Source organism: Falco biarmicus, chromosome 10 (genome assembly GCF_023638135.1).
Source record: "Falco biarmicus isolate bFalBia1 chromosome 10, bFalBia1.pri, whole genome shotgun sequence".
Lineage (NCBI taxonomy): Eukaryota > Metazoa > Chordata > Aves > Falconiformes > Falconidae > Falco > Falco biarmicus.
Genome location: NC_079297.1, coordinates 7,723,595 through 7,741,574, shown reverse-complemented (window position 1 = coordinate 7,741,574; position 17,980 = coordinate 7,723,595). Strand labels below are relative to the sequence as shown.

General features: G+C 43.5%; 1 protein-coding gene across 3 annotated transcripts; it reads left to right on the top strand.

The window, feature by feature from the left end:
- Window positions 1-17,061, top strand: UBE2V1 (ubiquitin conjugating enzyme E2 V1). Of its 3 annotated transcripts, none has more exons than XM_056353131.1 (4): window positions 1-129; window positions 11,232-11,380; window positions 14,708-14,833; window positions 15,229-17,061. In XM_056353131.1, the coding sequence occupies exons 1-4, from the start codon at window positions 108-110 to the stop codon at window positions 15,373-15,375; spliced, it is 444 nt and encodes a 147-aa protein (XP_056209106.1). In that variant the 5' UTR covers window positions 1-107; the 3' UTR covers window positions 15,376-17,061. The 3 variants fall into 3 exon arrangements, with proteins under 3 accessions (XP_056209106.1, XP_056209107.1, XP_056209105.1); XM_056353132.1 differs by having other exon boundaries at window positions 15-123; XM_056353130.1 differs by lacking the exon at window positions 1-129 and adding an exon at window positions 6,632-6,737.
- Window positions 17,062-17,980: the final 919 nt, after the last annotated feature.

The following is a 17,980-nucleotide window of genomic DNA, read 5'->3' as shown; positions in this document are numbered from 1 at the left end:
GCGGCCTTCCCTTAGTGCGCCCGCCCGCGCCGCGCCCTCAGAGCCGCACTTCCCGCGTTGCGTTGACGTGGTGCGAGGGGGCGGGGCTCCAGCGGCAGCGGTGCAAGATGGCGGCCACCACGGGTGCGGGTGAGCGGGCGCCGGGGCGGCGGGGCCGCGGGCCGGGGGGAGCCGGGCAGGGCCGCTCCTTGCTGCGGGGCAGCCGCGGCCCCCGCGGGCAGCGGCGTGGCGGGCGACGGGTGGCCGGGAGGCCTGGCTGGGTGTGTCGGGGCCGGAGGGGCGGCGGCGGGCGCTAGGCCGGGAGGCGCCCGGCGGAGGGGCGAGGGCGGCGGCGGCCGCGGCAGAGGGGGCGGCGGTGGGACCGGCCCGAGGGGCGCGGCCCGGAGGGGGGCCCCGCTGCCCGGCCGGGGGTCCGTGGAGCCGGGCCCCGCTCCTTTGCTGCGGCTCGGGGCCGGCGCCTCGCCGGGGGCTGCCGAGGCCTCGGTGGTGGGAGCGGCCCTGGCGGGGCGAGTCCGGCCCGGAGGGGGGCGCGGAGCCGGCCCGGGCCCCGCGGGACCCCCACCCCGGCTCGCTGCGGGCTGGCTCCGGGCAGCGGCGCGCTGGGCTGGGCTGTTGGGGCCGGGACCCCCTGCCCGGGGCCGGTCGGGCCCGCAGCCCCCGCTCGCTCCTCAGGCACGGCCGTGGGGCTGCCGCTGACAGCCGCCGGGCCGCCCTCCCGGGGCCGCCGTGCAGCCGGTGTGAGCGCGCTCCGCTGCTGCGGGTTCGGCCTGGCCCGCGTTCTCTGGCCTTAGCAGTTACCGGGCATCGACCGGGGTGCGTGGCGTGGGTGAAAGTAGGTGCTGAAAAGTCTTTTTCACTAATAATGTCTTCCTGTTAGATCGGGAGGATGTAACTTCCTTGTCGGGACACCTATCCTTCAAGAAGTTGGGGCGGTCTCCCCTTTAAAATGGCTCTTCACCTGACTTGGGTAGTTGAACAAATCCCATCATTGCGTTTATCATTACACGTTAAACAAAAATACAGAAACTAGATTTTAAATGTTGGTTGTTCTTTTTTTCCTGTGGACATCCTTTAATGAACTTTGACAGATCAAATAAATGAGTTTCACTTCTGTTTAGCCAGTTTCATTTTCCTGTTTTCATAAATCCGTACAGGGTTTCAAATGTGCCACTCTAATACTCGTTTTCACATTGCTTCCTTGCAAGTTTAAATGTGAGATCACCAGAAGATTGCTCTCAAAGATATAACAATGTTATGGAATTCTTTTTTTACAGATAGGTCTCAATCAATGACCGCTTCCAACTTCTAAGAATAACTGCCACAATGCAGATAATTCATAGGAATCAAGTTTATAAAAACACTTAAAATGCAGTGGATGCTGTCCTGAGAATTAAGTTTTAGAGATCTCTGAACATATGTGACTGTGAGGTATTGGAACACTTGATTAAAATATACAAAAAATGTAGTGGACCCTTCTTTCCCCTCTTATGTCATGCTGTTCTGGCTACCATACTTTCTCAATGATTCTTTCAAGCTGCTGACTTCTCATTTTGTATTTGGCTGGAAGAACAAGGCAAACATTTTTCCTTTTAAACCAGTGCAACTTCATGATTTAATTGTCTGGGTGGTCACAGAGGGGTATGTGTGGAAGGGGACTTGGGCTGCAGTGATAAAAGTCCAAAGCTAGTTCTACTCCCCAGCTTTCCTTTTGCAGCAGACAGTCTTTGTGATAAGCTGTTAAACCATCATCTGCTAGCCACATTGTGTCTTTTGGATTGCTTCCTGTTATTTCATGGATTTCTGAAAGCAGTCTCATTTCTTCAGTGCTGGAAGTGTCAAGCAATACACAGCCAGGTAGACGTGAGTAGGGACATCAGTTTCTGCATCTACAGTGTGGGCATTTGACAAGCACTGCACTTCAGCTACTCGTGAGATCCTGTGTACTTTGCTGCTGGCGGGGGGCAAAAATAGTGATGTATAAACATGTGTTACAGGAACACTGACCTTTTGCAGTAAACCCTAAATTCAGTCTTGGAGAACCTTCAGATACAGACCAGCAGCTTACGTTGATGGGAGCTTTAAAGCTTTCTCCATCTGTAAATCATGGGCTGTCCTGCCAGCAGTGGTCTGCGTTTTCTTGTTGCATTAGTAAAGGATGGAGATTTTGCTCTTCTGATAAAGAGAACAACAGTGTCCGGGTACAGTAGTGGTGGTGGCACTGCAATGCAGTTTGTATGGTTCCTTCTTGACACTGCACTGAAGGCATTGCCTGGCACATACAAACAGAGCCTGGAAGGGATGGACACCTGTGCTCCACTACTGATTGATCTGCTGTGGGGCTTTGGGCAAGTAGCTTAGTATCTTTGCTCATATGTAAAACAGATTTTGCTGTTGCTTGCTCTGTGGAATTTTAATGTATTCATCTTTGTTTATAAACCACTCAAATGCATATGTTACCTTGAGTTAACAGTGGTTCAGCAAAGGATCTTAAACAAAGGTTGACGACGAAAAATTCTCAGTCTTTCCTTAAAAGCAGCTACTGACCCAGAGGAAGGAGTGGTAGCAAATGTCCCTGTAACTTAGACTAAGTCATAGGACTGGTCCTGGGCATTGGACAGGTAAGCCTTATATTTGAATCAGAGAACCAGGTAGAAATAATTAACAGGAGAAAACAACCCTCACCTGGAAGAAATGTTATGAAGGGGCCACCAGTATCGCTCGTATAGAACACAATTCTGCGTTGCTGACGATGTGGGTTTTGCGCACACACAGTTAATGTATGAATAAGAAAGAAAAGTTGACTTTAATCATTCTAATAAGGCTTTTCACAGGAAACCACAAACACCCAAACCGAGCGTATGTCTGTCTGTCCTTCAGACTGAAATGTCATGCAGGAGCGCTCAGCTGGGTCGGGTACCCGTTCTAGCCAAGAAATCAAGGGTGCCTCAGAGGCTCACGTACTCTGTAATCCTGCAGGGAAGTTGGACTGCATGGAGTCTGTGTTGCAGTTATAAGACTACAGGAGCTTGCTCCATGTTGCTCTCCTGCAGCCTCCAGTATTATAATGGGTCAAAATCCGACCATGTTGGCCTATGGAATCCTGTTTCTCTTAACTTTCATCCTTGGAAGAGTTTAATGATCTCATTCAACCCCCTTTTCTCTCATGGGTCTGTTTAGGGAGTCTGTTGCAGGGCTGTGGTAGGCACTGGGTTTACCAACAGCTTGGAAGAACTGAGTAGTGAAATGATTTGCCCAGATTTAAGTTATTTGAAGTCAGAGGAATGTGAAGAACTACAGAAGGACAATTCGTTAGGTATACGGTCATGATAGTGCTGATATATGTGACTTAATCCTAACGGAGAGAAGAGCACAGATCAGTTTTAGTACAGTATATTAAAAGAATACGTTTGTAATTGTTGGCGGGCCCATAATATCACCGTAAACTCAAAGATATGCTTGTGAAGAGCAAGTGAGATGTTACAATGAAGAAGAAACTGATTTGAAGGATACAGAAGGTGTACCCTGCCTCTGCAAATGGACCGTGATATCTCCTTCAGAGTGCACTGCATACAGTAGTTATCTCAAAATAAATATTGCCAGCCACCAAGTACTTTCTAAGTGTGTGAGTAAAATACTCAAGGGTAGGGAAAAAGTAATTGAAGACAAAATAGGAAGATAAATTATGCCTTCTTAAATAAGATGGACTATAAGAACAGATTAAATAGCCGGTGCTAAAGGAGTTGTTTGCAGAGCTTCTTTGTGTATTGTAATGGAAGGATGCAGTAGATTAAAAGGGTAAATAGTACAAAACTTACAAGAAGATACTCAGTTGAATCTTTTCATGTATAATAATACAAATTACATAATATATTTGAAAAATGCCATTCTAGCTGAGAACTTAAAATGATTCATTAGGGTATTGTGCGTCCTGCCTCTGCTGCTCCCCACCTGTGCTTGTCAGCTCCGGTGCTAAAACTGGAGTCCTGGTACCAAACAGGTAACTGCCTTAGTCTGTCAGCGTGGCATCTTGCTCTTCAAAGCTTGTCTTAAAAATCAGTGAACCTACCTGTGCATTTACCTTTTGGTGGGTGGTGTGAATTTAAGAGAGCCTAATGATATTTTGTGGGTAGAAGAGGCAGCTGTAGGAAAGCATCAGCTCTCAGTCACTAACAGCCATTTCAAAGAGGAAATGGTGGGGGCTTCCCTGGTGCGATTTAGTGTCAGGGCTTTGTCCAGGATGCTATTTCAGGATGACTTGTTTTCTAGAGTAACTTCTAGCTCAGCTGGTAATGTTTAGCTTTTCAGATGAGATACAAGTCACAGAATGCATCTGATTTTAACTCTTCTGCTATTGGAAAGTTTTATTTGGCTTCAGACCTCAATGATACTGCCAGTGTGTCTCAGACAAATGTTTTAAAGTTACCTCTTCCCAAGTAACACGCTTGTAGTATTGAAAGACAGAACCAGCGTTCTAGCTTCACAGAACAGAAAACACTTCAGGTTGGTTCAAGTGCTCAGGAAGTTATTTTGCATCTGCAAAATGTCTCGGTACCTGTTTGCATTATCAGAGTGGAAGTCATGACTATAAAGACAATGCAAGAAATTTGAAGTTCCTGGAAGTTTTTTTGACAGTTGCTGAAAACCTTTTATTCAGTTCTAAATATTCCATCACTTCAGAAACTCCATGTACCATTGTGACAAGGAATGATTTACTTATTTTTTACAGCTTTTTAGAATTCCAGTGCTGCAAGCGTAAGCTATCAAATTTTCAATAGTTGCAATCTCTGCAAAGAGATGATAAATACATTGGAAAAGATGTAATTACGGCTGAGTCAAATACACGAAAAAACCCAAGCAACAGAAGGGGCTTTAACATATTAGGCAACAGAGGTGTTTAAAGCTACTGGATTTCGGTTCACTTGAGTCACTGTAAATCAGAACCAGTACAGGATGCAGAGTTAAAGTTGGTTGAAGGGCTGGTTTGCTAAGTTGGCTGTTACTGGTGAAGATGTCAAGAAATCTTCAGCAAAAAGATGGTTCCTCTTTTTAGACCCCCTAATGAGTGCAGTGCATTTCCTGTGTGCTTTGCTGAGGTGTCCTGTGTGGTATATGTGTGCTTTAATCCTGAAGAGCAATGCTTGTAATTTGATTTCACTTTAGAAAGCAAAGAGAAGTGTATTCTTGATGTTTTTGTGAGAGGCATGTATTTTGTTCTGCTGATGCTGATGAAGGAGATTCAAGAAGAGGATCTACTCTCAAAGGCATGCTGTCCACCTTCTTTCCCTGGTTTCACTGTGCTGTTTTCAGCAGGTTTCTGAATTTGGAATTGTTTTCATTACATGATAGGGGAAAATTGAAAGATTAAAAAGTATGGTCGGTCAGGAAGTGTTGGTTTTAACTTGATAAAAACTTGCTGCGTTCTTCACGTGAACGTAAATTTCAAATGAGAAAAATCTCTGACTGGTAAAATTACTCTTAAAACTATCATAAGAGACATTCAGTTATGTACGTGTGTATCTTTAGTAGTGCTGTGGTAGAAAGTGAATCTGAGAGTGTTTTAAGGTCTTTTAAAGGCCAAGTAGGCATTTAACTGTCTTCCAGGAATACTTCTGTTCTTTCCTAGTGCAGAACCTTCCTGAATGTGATTCTGACCAGACATCGTCCAACTCCTTTTGTCCTCATTTCAGCTTGCTGTCTCTCAGTCTTTCAACTCATTGCTCAGGAAACAGCTGGGTTGTGAGGTGCCGTAGCGAAGGCTCGTCGGTGCCAGTCTGCCTGGCAGCACTGGTGTGATGTGAAGTTTTTGACAAGGAGAACGGAAGGTCCTAATTCTGTTTGAAGGCTGAAGAGGATGTCACCCCAAACCTAGCAGCTTCTTCCTGCAACTTTAAACTCTATAAAGTACACATCCTGACTTTCTGGAAAACTCAGTCTGTAGTTCAGTTTTGTTCTCTAGTTGGACATCAAAATATTTCATGAACCTTTTGTAACTGGTGAACTAGTGGGCAGGGCTGAGGCTTCACAAATGCACGTTTACTAAAAGATGAACTTTGAGAAAGACTTTACAAACCTCTGTCATTGGAGATCTTACCTTGTCAGTACAGTTACAATTTAGTTTTCATAGATTTGGTGTTGTCATTAATAGCAAACACCTCCTTTTGCTCTGAAGTGTTTTTTCAGTTCCATTTCCTTGCAGTCAGGCCAGCTGCAAGTGCAGCAATTATCTGGATATTACTGTATTTTTGTATCAAATGAAGCTGCTGGTTGAGAGTCTTCTTGAACAGTAGTGAAGGCTAGATTGAAGTGCATAACTGAAAGTACTTTCAACAACGTGATTACTTTTTAATTGCTTCTTGCTTTATTTAGGTTTTCTTGTGTTAAATGAAGGACTTTTAGAAAAACAGGTTGGTTTGGTTACTGCCTTGAAAGTCTCCATTGCTACACTGACAAGATTGTGCAAGGTATTTATTGGGGGGATGGGAGGACCATACAGAGTTGACTCATGGTTGTGTCAGCTGGCGCAGGACATTTCCTAACTCTGAATCTGCCATGGTTTATCCGTGGAGGTTGTTTGGCAAATACAGTGTATGCCTAGAACAGATCAGATCACTTTCTAGGAATCTTGGTGGACAGCAAACATGGGGATATGTTTGTGTGGTTTCTGAGGTTCGGGTCCCAGCAGGATGTGGTAGCTGACCATGAGTGCTCCAGGCCTTTACGAATGAAGAGGAGACAAGGTTGGTTTAGTGGCTTCAGGATTGGCTTAATGGCTTTGTGCGTCTTTCCAGGCTGATCAGAAGGGTAAATCTGGTCTTTTATTCTTCCTTGCTTAAGGGCAAGTTATTTAGAAATTATTTAAAGCATTTGTGATCATATGGCCATAGTCTTTTATTTATCTATATATGCGTGTGTATGCTTTCCTTCCTGTAGAATCTCCTGAGAGCGTGTCAGGGAGGGAGCTGAATTACCATCTTAGATGTGACTCTGAACTTGCCTTCTGTAGGGGCTGAGATGCTGGTCTTCCGTGTTACACCTCTGACCTTTAGCATAAGGATAAAACATTTTAGAAGGCAACGAAGTTGTGGGACAAGGTAGTTTGTTGTACAGTGACAAAAAATCTCCCATGATCATTTTATTTTCTGTGAAGTGCATAGAAACTCTACTTCACACAGTACTACTAGAGTAGTGCTCACAGGTGAGCAGTTGTTGTGGAAATAATAATCATTTGTGTTAACTTTTTCCGTGTGATAGGAGCCAGTGCATGATGTGACTAGCTAGCTCTCTGTAGACCTCAGACTTGTCAGAGAACACTCAAATCCTGTGTGACTCTCTTATGGCTCTGATTCATGCTGAATCAGGGCAGCTGTATCTGGGGAGAGCCTGGAAATGAAGTTGCCTTCTCTTCCTGTAAGGCTGTAAAGCCAAGCCTAGCTCTGGTTAGCGAATGTCAGAATTAAGGCTGCCTTTCAGCCTTGGTTGTGGCCTTCTCAAATGTATATGTGATGATGTAATTTTTAATTACACGATCACTTAATTTTCTTCACAGAGGATTCCTGCCTCACTCGGTGAACAGAATATGTGATGCTCAGAGTAAGGGGAAACAGGGGTATACAGCTATATTTTTAGTTTCCTTCTTTGGCGCATGGCATGTATATGTTTAGCATAAAGCTGATTCCTCCTAGGATATTTGTTTTGGTCTAAGTAAATATCAGTAAATTATCTTTGCACCACTGATACATATGAAGTGGTATTGTCAAGCACTGAAGTACAGAGACTGAGATGATGCTTGATGTGGTTCAGAAGAGAGAATATTTTTTGGCAACAAGACACATTTGAGGCAGGTCTTCTGCTGGCTTCAGCTTCTTTGAGCTGGGAGAGGCTCAGGTTGGGTTTTCTAATAATAGCCACAGACGGTTTCCTTCGCAGCATCACCTGCGTTGTCAAAAGAGCTGCTGTGTCAGACCATGGGGTGGAGTTCACCCTCCAGAAAGACCTTTTGTTCGTCCTTCTTCCCTGGCCATTTCTTCCCTGGGCTGAAGTCCAGGCAGCAGTTTCAGGCATTACGTAGCCGTGAGTCATTCCCCATCACCAGCTTTCCCATGCATCCGCTGCAGCAAAAAAATGTGAAATAGGTTGTGTGTGTGTGTGTGTGTGTGTAAGTAAAGGCAGCACCTTGTCCTTCAACTCATACTCCATCTGTTTCTCTTGTCCCCTGCGCTGGAACTAGACTGCTCTCTTCTCTGCCTCCCGTAACTACTGCTTGGAGAGCATTGGGAATATAATTAAAAATGGGGTGGCTGATCTGTTGTGATTCAGGTGTGAACTGCATACCTGAACCTTCACATGCCTGCAGTACACAAGATATATATACTTCATGCTTCTAAGGTGTTCAGAGAGGGGAAACGCTGGGAATTTTTGGTGCAGGGGAAGTGGCAGTGGTCCCCAAGAGCCCCAAATCCTTGGTGGTAACAGGGGCTCAGTTAATCTTATGGCACTGACTCATTTCTTTTCACAGCCAAAGATTTGTATTACTCAGCAGCCATAGTAACAGCACGGTCTCGCTGGGAGTTGAAGGTGTAGATATGGCCTGGAGTTGTATTTGAGTCATGCTCAGCAGCCCCCGTATGTGTGGTTTGGTATAGCCAGTGCAGGTCTGTCGTCTTCTGACACTGCTTTTCTGATTCCAGGTTTCTCTTTTGTACTATTGCTACAGCTGTGTTATTAAATCATGTTTCCCCAGAATATTCTTGATCATGGTGATGTGTGTCAAAATGGCCAACAAACTAATTCCTTTAGTAATTTGGTTTTTTGGGTTCTGCTGTGCTTCCTTTTTAGTGAATGAAATTTGGGCAACTCTGATTCCACAGCAAAATAATCACTGACACTTGGTTTCTTTAGGTCATTAATATATTTTAAAGGGATTTTAAAGCTACTGGAGTTATTCCATTTCAAGCACTGCTACATTTCACAATGCCTTAGATCCTCTATTTCCCACATTGGCAAGCAGCTACAGAGGGGATTTTTAAAGCCCTTGATCCCTTCCTTATGTCCTCAGAGTTTGGTGTCCCAGCCATGCTGGAAGCGCTGGCTCTGACCGAGAAGTTTTCTGGGTTCACTTTATACACTGAAAGGTTGATTTACCGTTCTCTTCCTGCTGTACTAAATAAGTGATAGTGAAGAAGGGAATTCATTATAGTTTTCTGGTTTTACGTGCTGTTGAATAGTTAACTTCATACTATGGGATGGGGAGGTAACTCCAAACCCCAAATCCAACCTTTCTGTATGTCAGGCAAAAATAACTATTAACTATATCCTGGCAATAATTTTGTTGCTGTTGGAGAGAGCTGTGCTTCACACGGGTACCTGGAAGGATGTGGTGCGTTGACCCTGGCCGGATGCCAGGTGCCCACCAGAGCTGCTCTCACTCCCCTCCGCAGCTGCACAGGGGAGAGAAAGTACAACAAAAGGCGGGTGGGTTGAGATAAGGACAAGGAGAGATCACTCAGCAATTACCATCACGGGCAAAACAGACTCAGCTTGGGGAGAATTAATTTATTATCAATCAGGTTGGAGTAGGGTGATGAGAAAAGAAACCCTAGATCTTAGAACACCTTCCTCCTGCCTCTCCTTTCTTTCCAGGCTTAATTTCGTTCCCGATTTCTCTACCTCCTCCCCCTGAGTGGTACAGGGGGACAGGGAATGGGGCTGCGGTCAGTTAATTACACATCTTCCTCCTCCTCAGTGGGAGGACTCCTGCCCCTGCTCCAGTGTGGTGTCCCTCCCACGGGAGACGGTCCTCCACAAGCTTCTCCAACTTGAGTCCTCCCCACAGGCTGCAGTTCTTCCTGAACTGCTCTGGCGTTGGGTCCCTTCCATGGGGTGCAGTCCTTCAGGGACAGACTGCTCCCACCTGGGTCCCTGCGGGGCCACAACCCTGCCAGGAGCCGGCTCCAGTGGGGGCTGCCCACGGGTCACAGCTCCTTCGGGCACCCCCTGCTCTGGTGTGGGACCCTCCCCGGGCTGCGGGGGGGATCTGCTCCCCCGTGGGCTCCACGGGCTGGGGGCACGGCCTGCCCCACCGTGGGCTTCACCAGGGGCTGCCGGGGAATCGCTGCTCCGGTGCCTGGAGCACCTCCTCCCCCTCTGCTGACCTGGTGTTCACAGAGCTGTTTTCTCTCACGTATTCTCACTCCTTTCTTCTGGCTGCTGCTGGTCTTCTGCAGGGTTTTTCTCCTTTGTTAAACATGTTATCCCAGAGCTGCTAGCACCATCGGTGGTGGGCTCAGCCTTGGCCAGCAACAGGTCCGACCACCTTGGAGCCAGCTGGTACGGGCTTTGTCAGACATGGGGGAAGCTTCTAGCAGCTTCTCACAGACGCCACCCCTGTAGCCCCCCTGCTACCAAAACCTTGCCATGCAAACCCGATACGAAGGAGAAGTGGTAGCCTCGAGTGCACTTAACATTTTGTGATGACCGAGGTACAGGTACCTCGAAGAAGAATGGGTGATTAAGTCCCCTGTGGCCTGGGTTCAAGATCTTCCTTTGCCATGGACTTAATGGGTTTAATGGGTGACCTTGGATATGTCACCTAAGTTCTCTGTGCTGTTGTTTTCCATTAAAGTAATGGGGATAAGAAAATTTTCTTGTTTTGCTGTGCTTTTTGATGATCAATGTGCCAGCAATTAGGAAGGGCTGAAATTCCTTGGTGGTGGAGGTCATAAGTACAAAAGATGCCATTGCTGCTGCCAAAGCCCACTTAAATTAACTTCGGATTAACCTACTAATGTTATGGAAGAGTTTTATTTACTTTGAACGGTATTTTTAAAAGCTCTGAGTGAGTTGAGTGGTGTCAAGCCTCTCATGGTGTCATTTTATAGAATCTTCAAAATTTTTATATATAAATCATATAGACGAGTGCTAATTAGAGCTCTGTAATACTGTGTGTATCTCTGAGTGGACAGATGTCCTGTCACTTTACTGCCTGCCCTAATATCTGACCCGTCAGCCTTCTAGCATGTTTCATTGTGGATACCTTGATTTTGCTTCTAAAATCCAAACTAAATATGGATATATCTTTTTCGTAGTGTTGAAATATCGTCATTTGAAAAACAGTGATATTTGTATGTTTTTATGCAAAATGTTTTCTGCAGAAAGACCAAAAGTGTCAGTGAAATTAGCTTTATTCATTTATTGGATTTCTCAACTCGAAATATTTGTCTGATTGTTTTCAGGAGTAAAAGTTCCTCGTAATTTTCGTCTGTTGGAAGAACTTGAAGAAGGGCAGAAAGGAGTAGGTGATGGAACAGTTAGCTGGGGCCTTGAAGATGACGAAGATATGACACTTACAAGATGGACAGGAATGATTATTGGGCCTCCAAGAGTAAGTATCTACTTAAATATTAAAATAGTACTGTTAATTTTTTCTTATTCACCCTTTTCTTCTCTCAATCTAACCACTGGAGCAGAAAACAAACAGAACACAATGAGTGAAAAAACACTTCAGCAAGTGATTTATGTTGAAGGTTCAAGTTCCATGTAATAATGGGTTTCACATATCTGTATCTTTTTGCTTATAATTCGGAATATTTTTAGTGCCTTTCTCTTGTTAGTTCTGTTACATGTCTGCTTTATATTTACAGATTCATTAAGGCATAACTTTTGAGATTTCAGGATTCTAGTACTCTTGAATACAGCCAGGTTTAAAATCCTTCGGCTAGTGAGATTACATATGGAGCTAATGTAGGTAAAACACAGATGTTTTGTTCAGTACTGCTGGTCTTTCTGCTGCTTCTTGTTGAGTTTATGGGTTGTTTTTTATTGCAGCAGTACTGACTTGCTCTTGTAGAGTTTCAGCTAACTCGGGAAACTCAAATTTTAATGAATTCAATTTCTCTGAATGTTCTCTCCCAGAGTAGCTTCTTATATTGCTACTGATCTTTGTGGCAGTATTGTTGTGTTCTGCCTCTCCTCCCCCCAAACCCTACTAAACTGTGAATCTCCACTCCGGTAGTGAACTTGATGATCTAATTGTGCGTTGTGTGTATGTATGTATCCTAAAATCAAAACTGTCTCCAGTTTCACTGTGTGTATCTGTTCTGTTTCCTTAACATCCTTACCATGAAGTGCAAGTAGCTGATTCTCCTGCCTGCAGTAGCAGGTGTTGTCTTCGGTACCTGGCCCAGTATCACTTCTCAATAGTTCCAGTGTTCTCAATCTGTTATATGGAAGCCTTTACAGACCTTTAATCATGCTACTGCCCTGTGTGTTCCCATTCTGTCAGTTGCCTTTTCTGACATACAATGAGGTTTTGCAAGAATTTATATTTTGACATTACACATGCAGTATTTTCTATCTCATCCAGAAGATGAGATCCAGATACCTTTTGTCTTCCGTTGTTAACATCTTCCCGTTTATGATCATTTTGTTTGTTTATGATATGCCAAAATCATTTTCTAGAACAGCATTTGATTTTATAACATTAGGAGGGTGTTAATGACACTACATTAAGACTGTGAAGAAAGCTCACTGTGTGCATACACTTCATGGAAAATTTAAGCAACCTTGAAATCTAATTTAGAAAATTAAATAGAAACTGAAATGTGCAAACAGGCATGTGCTGACTTGTCAGCAGTGATAGAAATTTGTTGTTCATGTCATACCGCTAACCAGGGCTAGAAGACTATCACGGAAGATGATTCAACTGTGCCTCTTTTGTCTTTCTGACACAGTTATGAATACAGATTTTTTTCCAAAAATGTCTTGACTTCTTTTAAGCTTATTGCCTGAAAGCAACAGGCTGTGTTGAGAGAGATTCTGGGAACTTTGTCATTCTTGTTTGCTAAGTGGCTGTCCTGCTTTTAGCACTGTTCATACTCAGTGATATTATCATGAATTTCTTTTCTTAGTAGAATGTGGAAATCCTGGCACTGGAAAAAATTTTGAAATCCTATTTCGTTCTGGGTGGAAAGCAGTCATGCTTGTAGCAGGTGGAATAATCTTATGTTGGGCATTCAGGAGGGAAAAATGAACCATGATGCAGTTAGATACGTGCTGCTGCTCCGAGTGTCCCTGCTACCATACATGGAAGCACGCTTCTCCTTCCCAGACTTTGTGCGGATGGTTTCGCAGCCAGTGATTCATCTTGTTTATACAAGCTATTTAAAAACAGTGGCACTGTCAAAACTTCAGCTTTATCTGCACATATTTTATATTGGCTATAGACATGTGCACAGTCAAGGCTTTCCATTCACTGGTCTTACTGTGGTGCAGTTATTTGCAAAGACCCTGAAAACCTGCACGAACCTCTGGGCTGTGAATTGCCCTGTGCGCGAGCCTCGCTCAGGGACTCGGTCAGGAGGCCTGGGCAGGCTGAGCAGAGCTGATGGATGACTTTTCTTCCACAAAACTTTGTGACAGCGTTTAGTTTGTCACCGGCCAGCGCTGGCCAGCTGCTGGTCCCACCATGGGTGGCTGCAGGCTGGCTTAAAGCCGCTTTGTTTGCATAGATGGGAAGCAGCTGAATCAGGAAGTCTATTCTTGTATTTTTGGTAGTGGTTTGCATCAAAATGCTCCTTAGTATTAAGGGTAATATTAAAATGTTAAGGGTCATAACAGGCCCTCAAAAGGGATTGCACGGAGTTTTATATTGAGAAGTTTTTGGACTTTGGGCAACTGTTCTTAAGGTCCTGGTGAGGACATTGTGCTTTGCTGCTACAGGTGAGCAGGAGCTGCTGGCTGCTTGTTGGCTTCTGCGCTCACACATTCACCTGGATTTTTGCTCATGGTCGCTGTCTCGTGAGTTTAATGTTCACTGCATTGTTGAAGGTGCAGGAAATTGTGTCAGAAGCTCTAAATCTGGAGAGCTTGTCTGCCTAAACTTCCCCATGGTGATCCTGTTCCTGTTGTGCATTTCTGCCAGCTGCCTGCATTGCCCAACTTAGCTGGAGCTGTGTGCCAGGCTACACCAGATCATCACATCAAAAATAGTTATTCTCAGAATGCAGAATAACATTAACTGGTTTGTTTCTTTTAATTTTAAATATTGAAGAATCATTGTAGCCTTGTTCCATTTCTCTCTCCTATACCCATTGATGGGTTAGTTAAAAACTCATGATCCAGGATTTCTGTTAGCGGTGAAGTCTTAAGTGTTACTGCTGTGGAAACAGAGTGATACTGCTGCTTGCCATCAGGATGTACTTTGCAATGTGGTGAATCTTGGAACATTCCCCTTTCCCAGAATGGCCACGTGGTTTATGACCAAAGACTATTTTTCAAGTGCATTTCTAGGACAGGCTGACTTTAGATAGTTACCTAAGCTACAGCTGTGGCTTCAGTTTCAAGGTAGAGTGTCTGATTAGTAAACTGATAAAACAAAGGTACTGTGTAAAGAGTGGTTGAAAAGTAGGTATCTGAGCTCTACATTGATTTAAAAAAAACATCATTTCAGTTGGTGAATGGAAAGCAATGCCAGTTTCCTTTCTTACATGAAAATTCGACGCTTAAAAGACCAGTAGAATTCATTACCCTGAAGAGGTAACATTTGATACTCTGAATGTTGTAAAATGAACTTAAAACAGAGGTAGCCAGCACAGTGTAAGTGGCTGCCTTTATGTTTGGTTGTTTACGTGTCCCTAAATTAACCACTGTTTTAACCTAATGCTTATTGAACCGCCTGATGTAATTGTTTCCCCCTTTCTTTTCCCCTCAGACAATTTATGAAAACAGAATATACAGCCTTAAAATAGAATGTGGGCCTAAGTATCCAGAAGCACCTCCATTTGTAAGATTTGTAACAAAAATTAATATGAATGGAGTAAATAGTTCTAATGGAGTGGTAAGTTTTCGGGTTTGGGTCATTTTAATGTGGTTTTCATGTGCAACTTTGAATTAATGTTTTGTTTATACTTGCAACTTGCTTAATTATTGCTTGCTGGTGCCATTTGCTCTGAGGAGAAGGGAGGGGGGGTAGAAGGGAAGTACACAGCCAAGTGTGTTCTGAAATTAAAATGTAGAACTGATTTTTTTTTTTTTCCTGCCCTTTTGCCACTCAAATAGTTGCATCATGCGGGGATTTATTACGCTTTTAGGAAACCATTTGCTTGCTTTTGCTTTCTTTGGTTTCTCCCACTCCAAGATTTTTTGTAGGATCTTTAGTTGGAGGGTGTGGGAGGGAGTTAAGTGTGTCAAACGTATCGATTCTGACAGGAGTGGTCTTTTTGTCTATTTTAGGTGGACCCCAGAGCCATATCAGTCCTAGCAAAATGGCAGAATTCTTATAGTATCAAAGTTGTTCTGCAAGAGCTTCGGCGTCTAATGATGTCTAAAGAAAATATGAAACTTCCTCAGCCACCTGAAGGACAATGTTACAGCAATTAATTAAAAAAAAAAAAATGCCCCCCTTATTCAATTTAAGCTGTCTTCATTTTCCACAGTAGTAAATTTTCTAGATGCATCTTGTAGACCTCAAAATACTGGAAAGGAAGTTCCCATTCAAAGGAAGTTTTTCTTGAGATACTGTAAATGATACTAATTTTTTTTTTTTCATTTGAAATATAAGTTGTGCTATAACAAATAATCCTGTCGTGTAACCACTGTCCACATAGCTGAACTTCTGGTATCAGGAAAAGTCTATTTAAATTTATTACTGTCAAGACCAGTGTGGCACATCTAACTTAACTGTGAAAGCATACATCCCACAATCACCTTGCTGTGTGTCTGGCCTGGGTTGTTTTTTTTTTTTTCTTTTTCTGTCTTTTGCAATAGAGTCGAAGCTCAGGGCTATTTATTAGAGTAGACACAAAGGTTTTTTGCTTCCAGTACTACACTGGGCTTTATGGACTACTAATGGGGATGTGTGCTAACCTCAGTCATCCCTCCCTTTGTGCTATCTCTAGTAAAGGCTGAATGTGACTGTGGTTGTTTTTGGGGTTTTTAATTATTTTTTTTAAATGCCCTGTTAATTTGGGGCAAGCTTTCCTTCTTCCCTTTGGCCAAGGCATAGATTGTATTTCTCTTCCTGGTCCCCCTCACTAGTGATGTGGGCTTTGGGTGAGGGATTCAGGGTTCTTTTAATCTCTTCCCTCTTCCCCTCTTTTTAGCAGGGGGTGCTGCTTTCTTTTTGCCCCTCTTTGTGACTCTTCTCACCCCTGGCAAGGGTGAGCGTTGGGGCAATAACTTGACCTGTTCCCTCCTGCTTACCGTTTTGGTTTTGCAACAAATTTAGTCTTCACCAGCCTGGGAAACAAGAGTATCTGTTCTGCTCGCAAACTTGGATTTTCCCTGTCCCTCCAGCACTGCTGCCACACCACCAAGCTGGCCACGGCTGATGTTATTAGATAGGCTTTTGACATGGTGAAAAGAGCAGTAATTTACCAGGATTGCTGAAATCTTCTGCTGCCAAACTTTTAACGGGGAAACTCTGCACACAGAGATTCTGAACACACGCTCCAGCTCAAATAGTTGTATTTTGGTGCTTTGGATTGACCCAAGAATGTTAATTAAAAAAATGTTGCACTTCTGTTTGGCCCTTCTAAAGATGTGACGACTACAGACAAATCGAATCAATGTAGTAGATTTTATTAGGTTTCTGTAAGTCTTAGAAGAGAAATCTCTTCAGTGAAGATTTGGGGAAGCGGTGCGTACAGCAGATCTAAGGACCTTTATTGGCTTTGCATCCTGGCAAATCACTGCCTTTTCTGGTTTACTGTTTCAGACCACTAACTGCTGAAATGTGGATGCAAGCTTACATACAACCAACCTAGTGTGTCCTAAGTTTTATGAAAAATTCAGTGTTTGTGTAAAAAAAAAAAAAAAAAAGAAAAAAAAAGAAAAAAAGGAAAAAAAAAAGAAAAGAGTAAAAATAAACACATTTTAAAGCAGCAGCTCTCAAGTCAATGAACAATTGATGTTTCCATTAACTCTTTTGAGGAAAATATTAGTTGTAAGGATTTAACATCCTCTGTAATTAAAGTTTAACATAACAGTATTCCATAAGCAGCCTTTTTATTGTATCAGACCATTGCCTGATTTTAATATAATAAAAAGTGTGCATTAATATTAGAAGGCTTTAATTGTATTTATGTTTAGAATTTTGATCCCTTGTGGAATTCTTGATTTGTTGGAAGTATCTTCCTACAGATCACATTATGTAAACTGGTGGTGAAAGGCAATTGTCTTTATCCAGCTGCTGCTGCTGTGCCAAGGAGAATCTTTAGTTTTAGTTTAAACTTCAGACTCCCTAGACCTGGTAGTTGGTAACGTTACATGATGCTAAGAAACTGCTGAAAGGAATTTCTAGATACACATGCTGTCTGAAGGTACTCTGTCGTTGCTGTGACCTTTACGTGCTGCAGTCCTGAGAAAAATCAAATCCCCATACAGCTGCATGTTACGCTGTTTGTCAGGTTCAAGGAAAACTTCACAACCTGAAATTTTACCTGTTTTCGCTCAAATAGTGACATGTAAAAAGGTGACCTTCTCTCCAAATCTGGATAAAACCAGGGATGTGGAATTCTGGCCTTTTCCAAGCGTAAAGCATCCCTGCTTCAAAGGATTGCCAGAAGGTACTCGTTGTGCATTCACTTTAGTGTTGTGGTGAAATGAGGTTCTTCCTGGGTTAGGAATAAAAAAGGGAATGACCTTTTGTGACACTTTGTGAAACTTGCTGCTGGCTTCTAGCCTGGAATACTACGCAGTCCTTCAGTAGCTCAGAGGGTATCTGTGAAGACAACGGGACTAATGCTTTGTCGGCATCGTGTGTGTTTGTGTGTTTATTTAAAAAGCTTGGTATCTTAAAGATGTTAAATGGGGATCAGAACAATGCTTGATAATTATAGCGTGCTGCTCGATTATCTCTGTTTTGCAGAGCTGTTGTAAGAGTGCCCTTGCCCTGTTTGGGAAGATATGGTTGGTGCATGTTTGGTTTCTCCCTCAACCTTCAAACTTCAAGTAACGATCTTAAAACCTTGGAAACTGTCTGGTT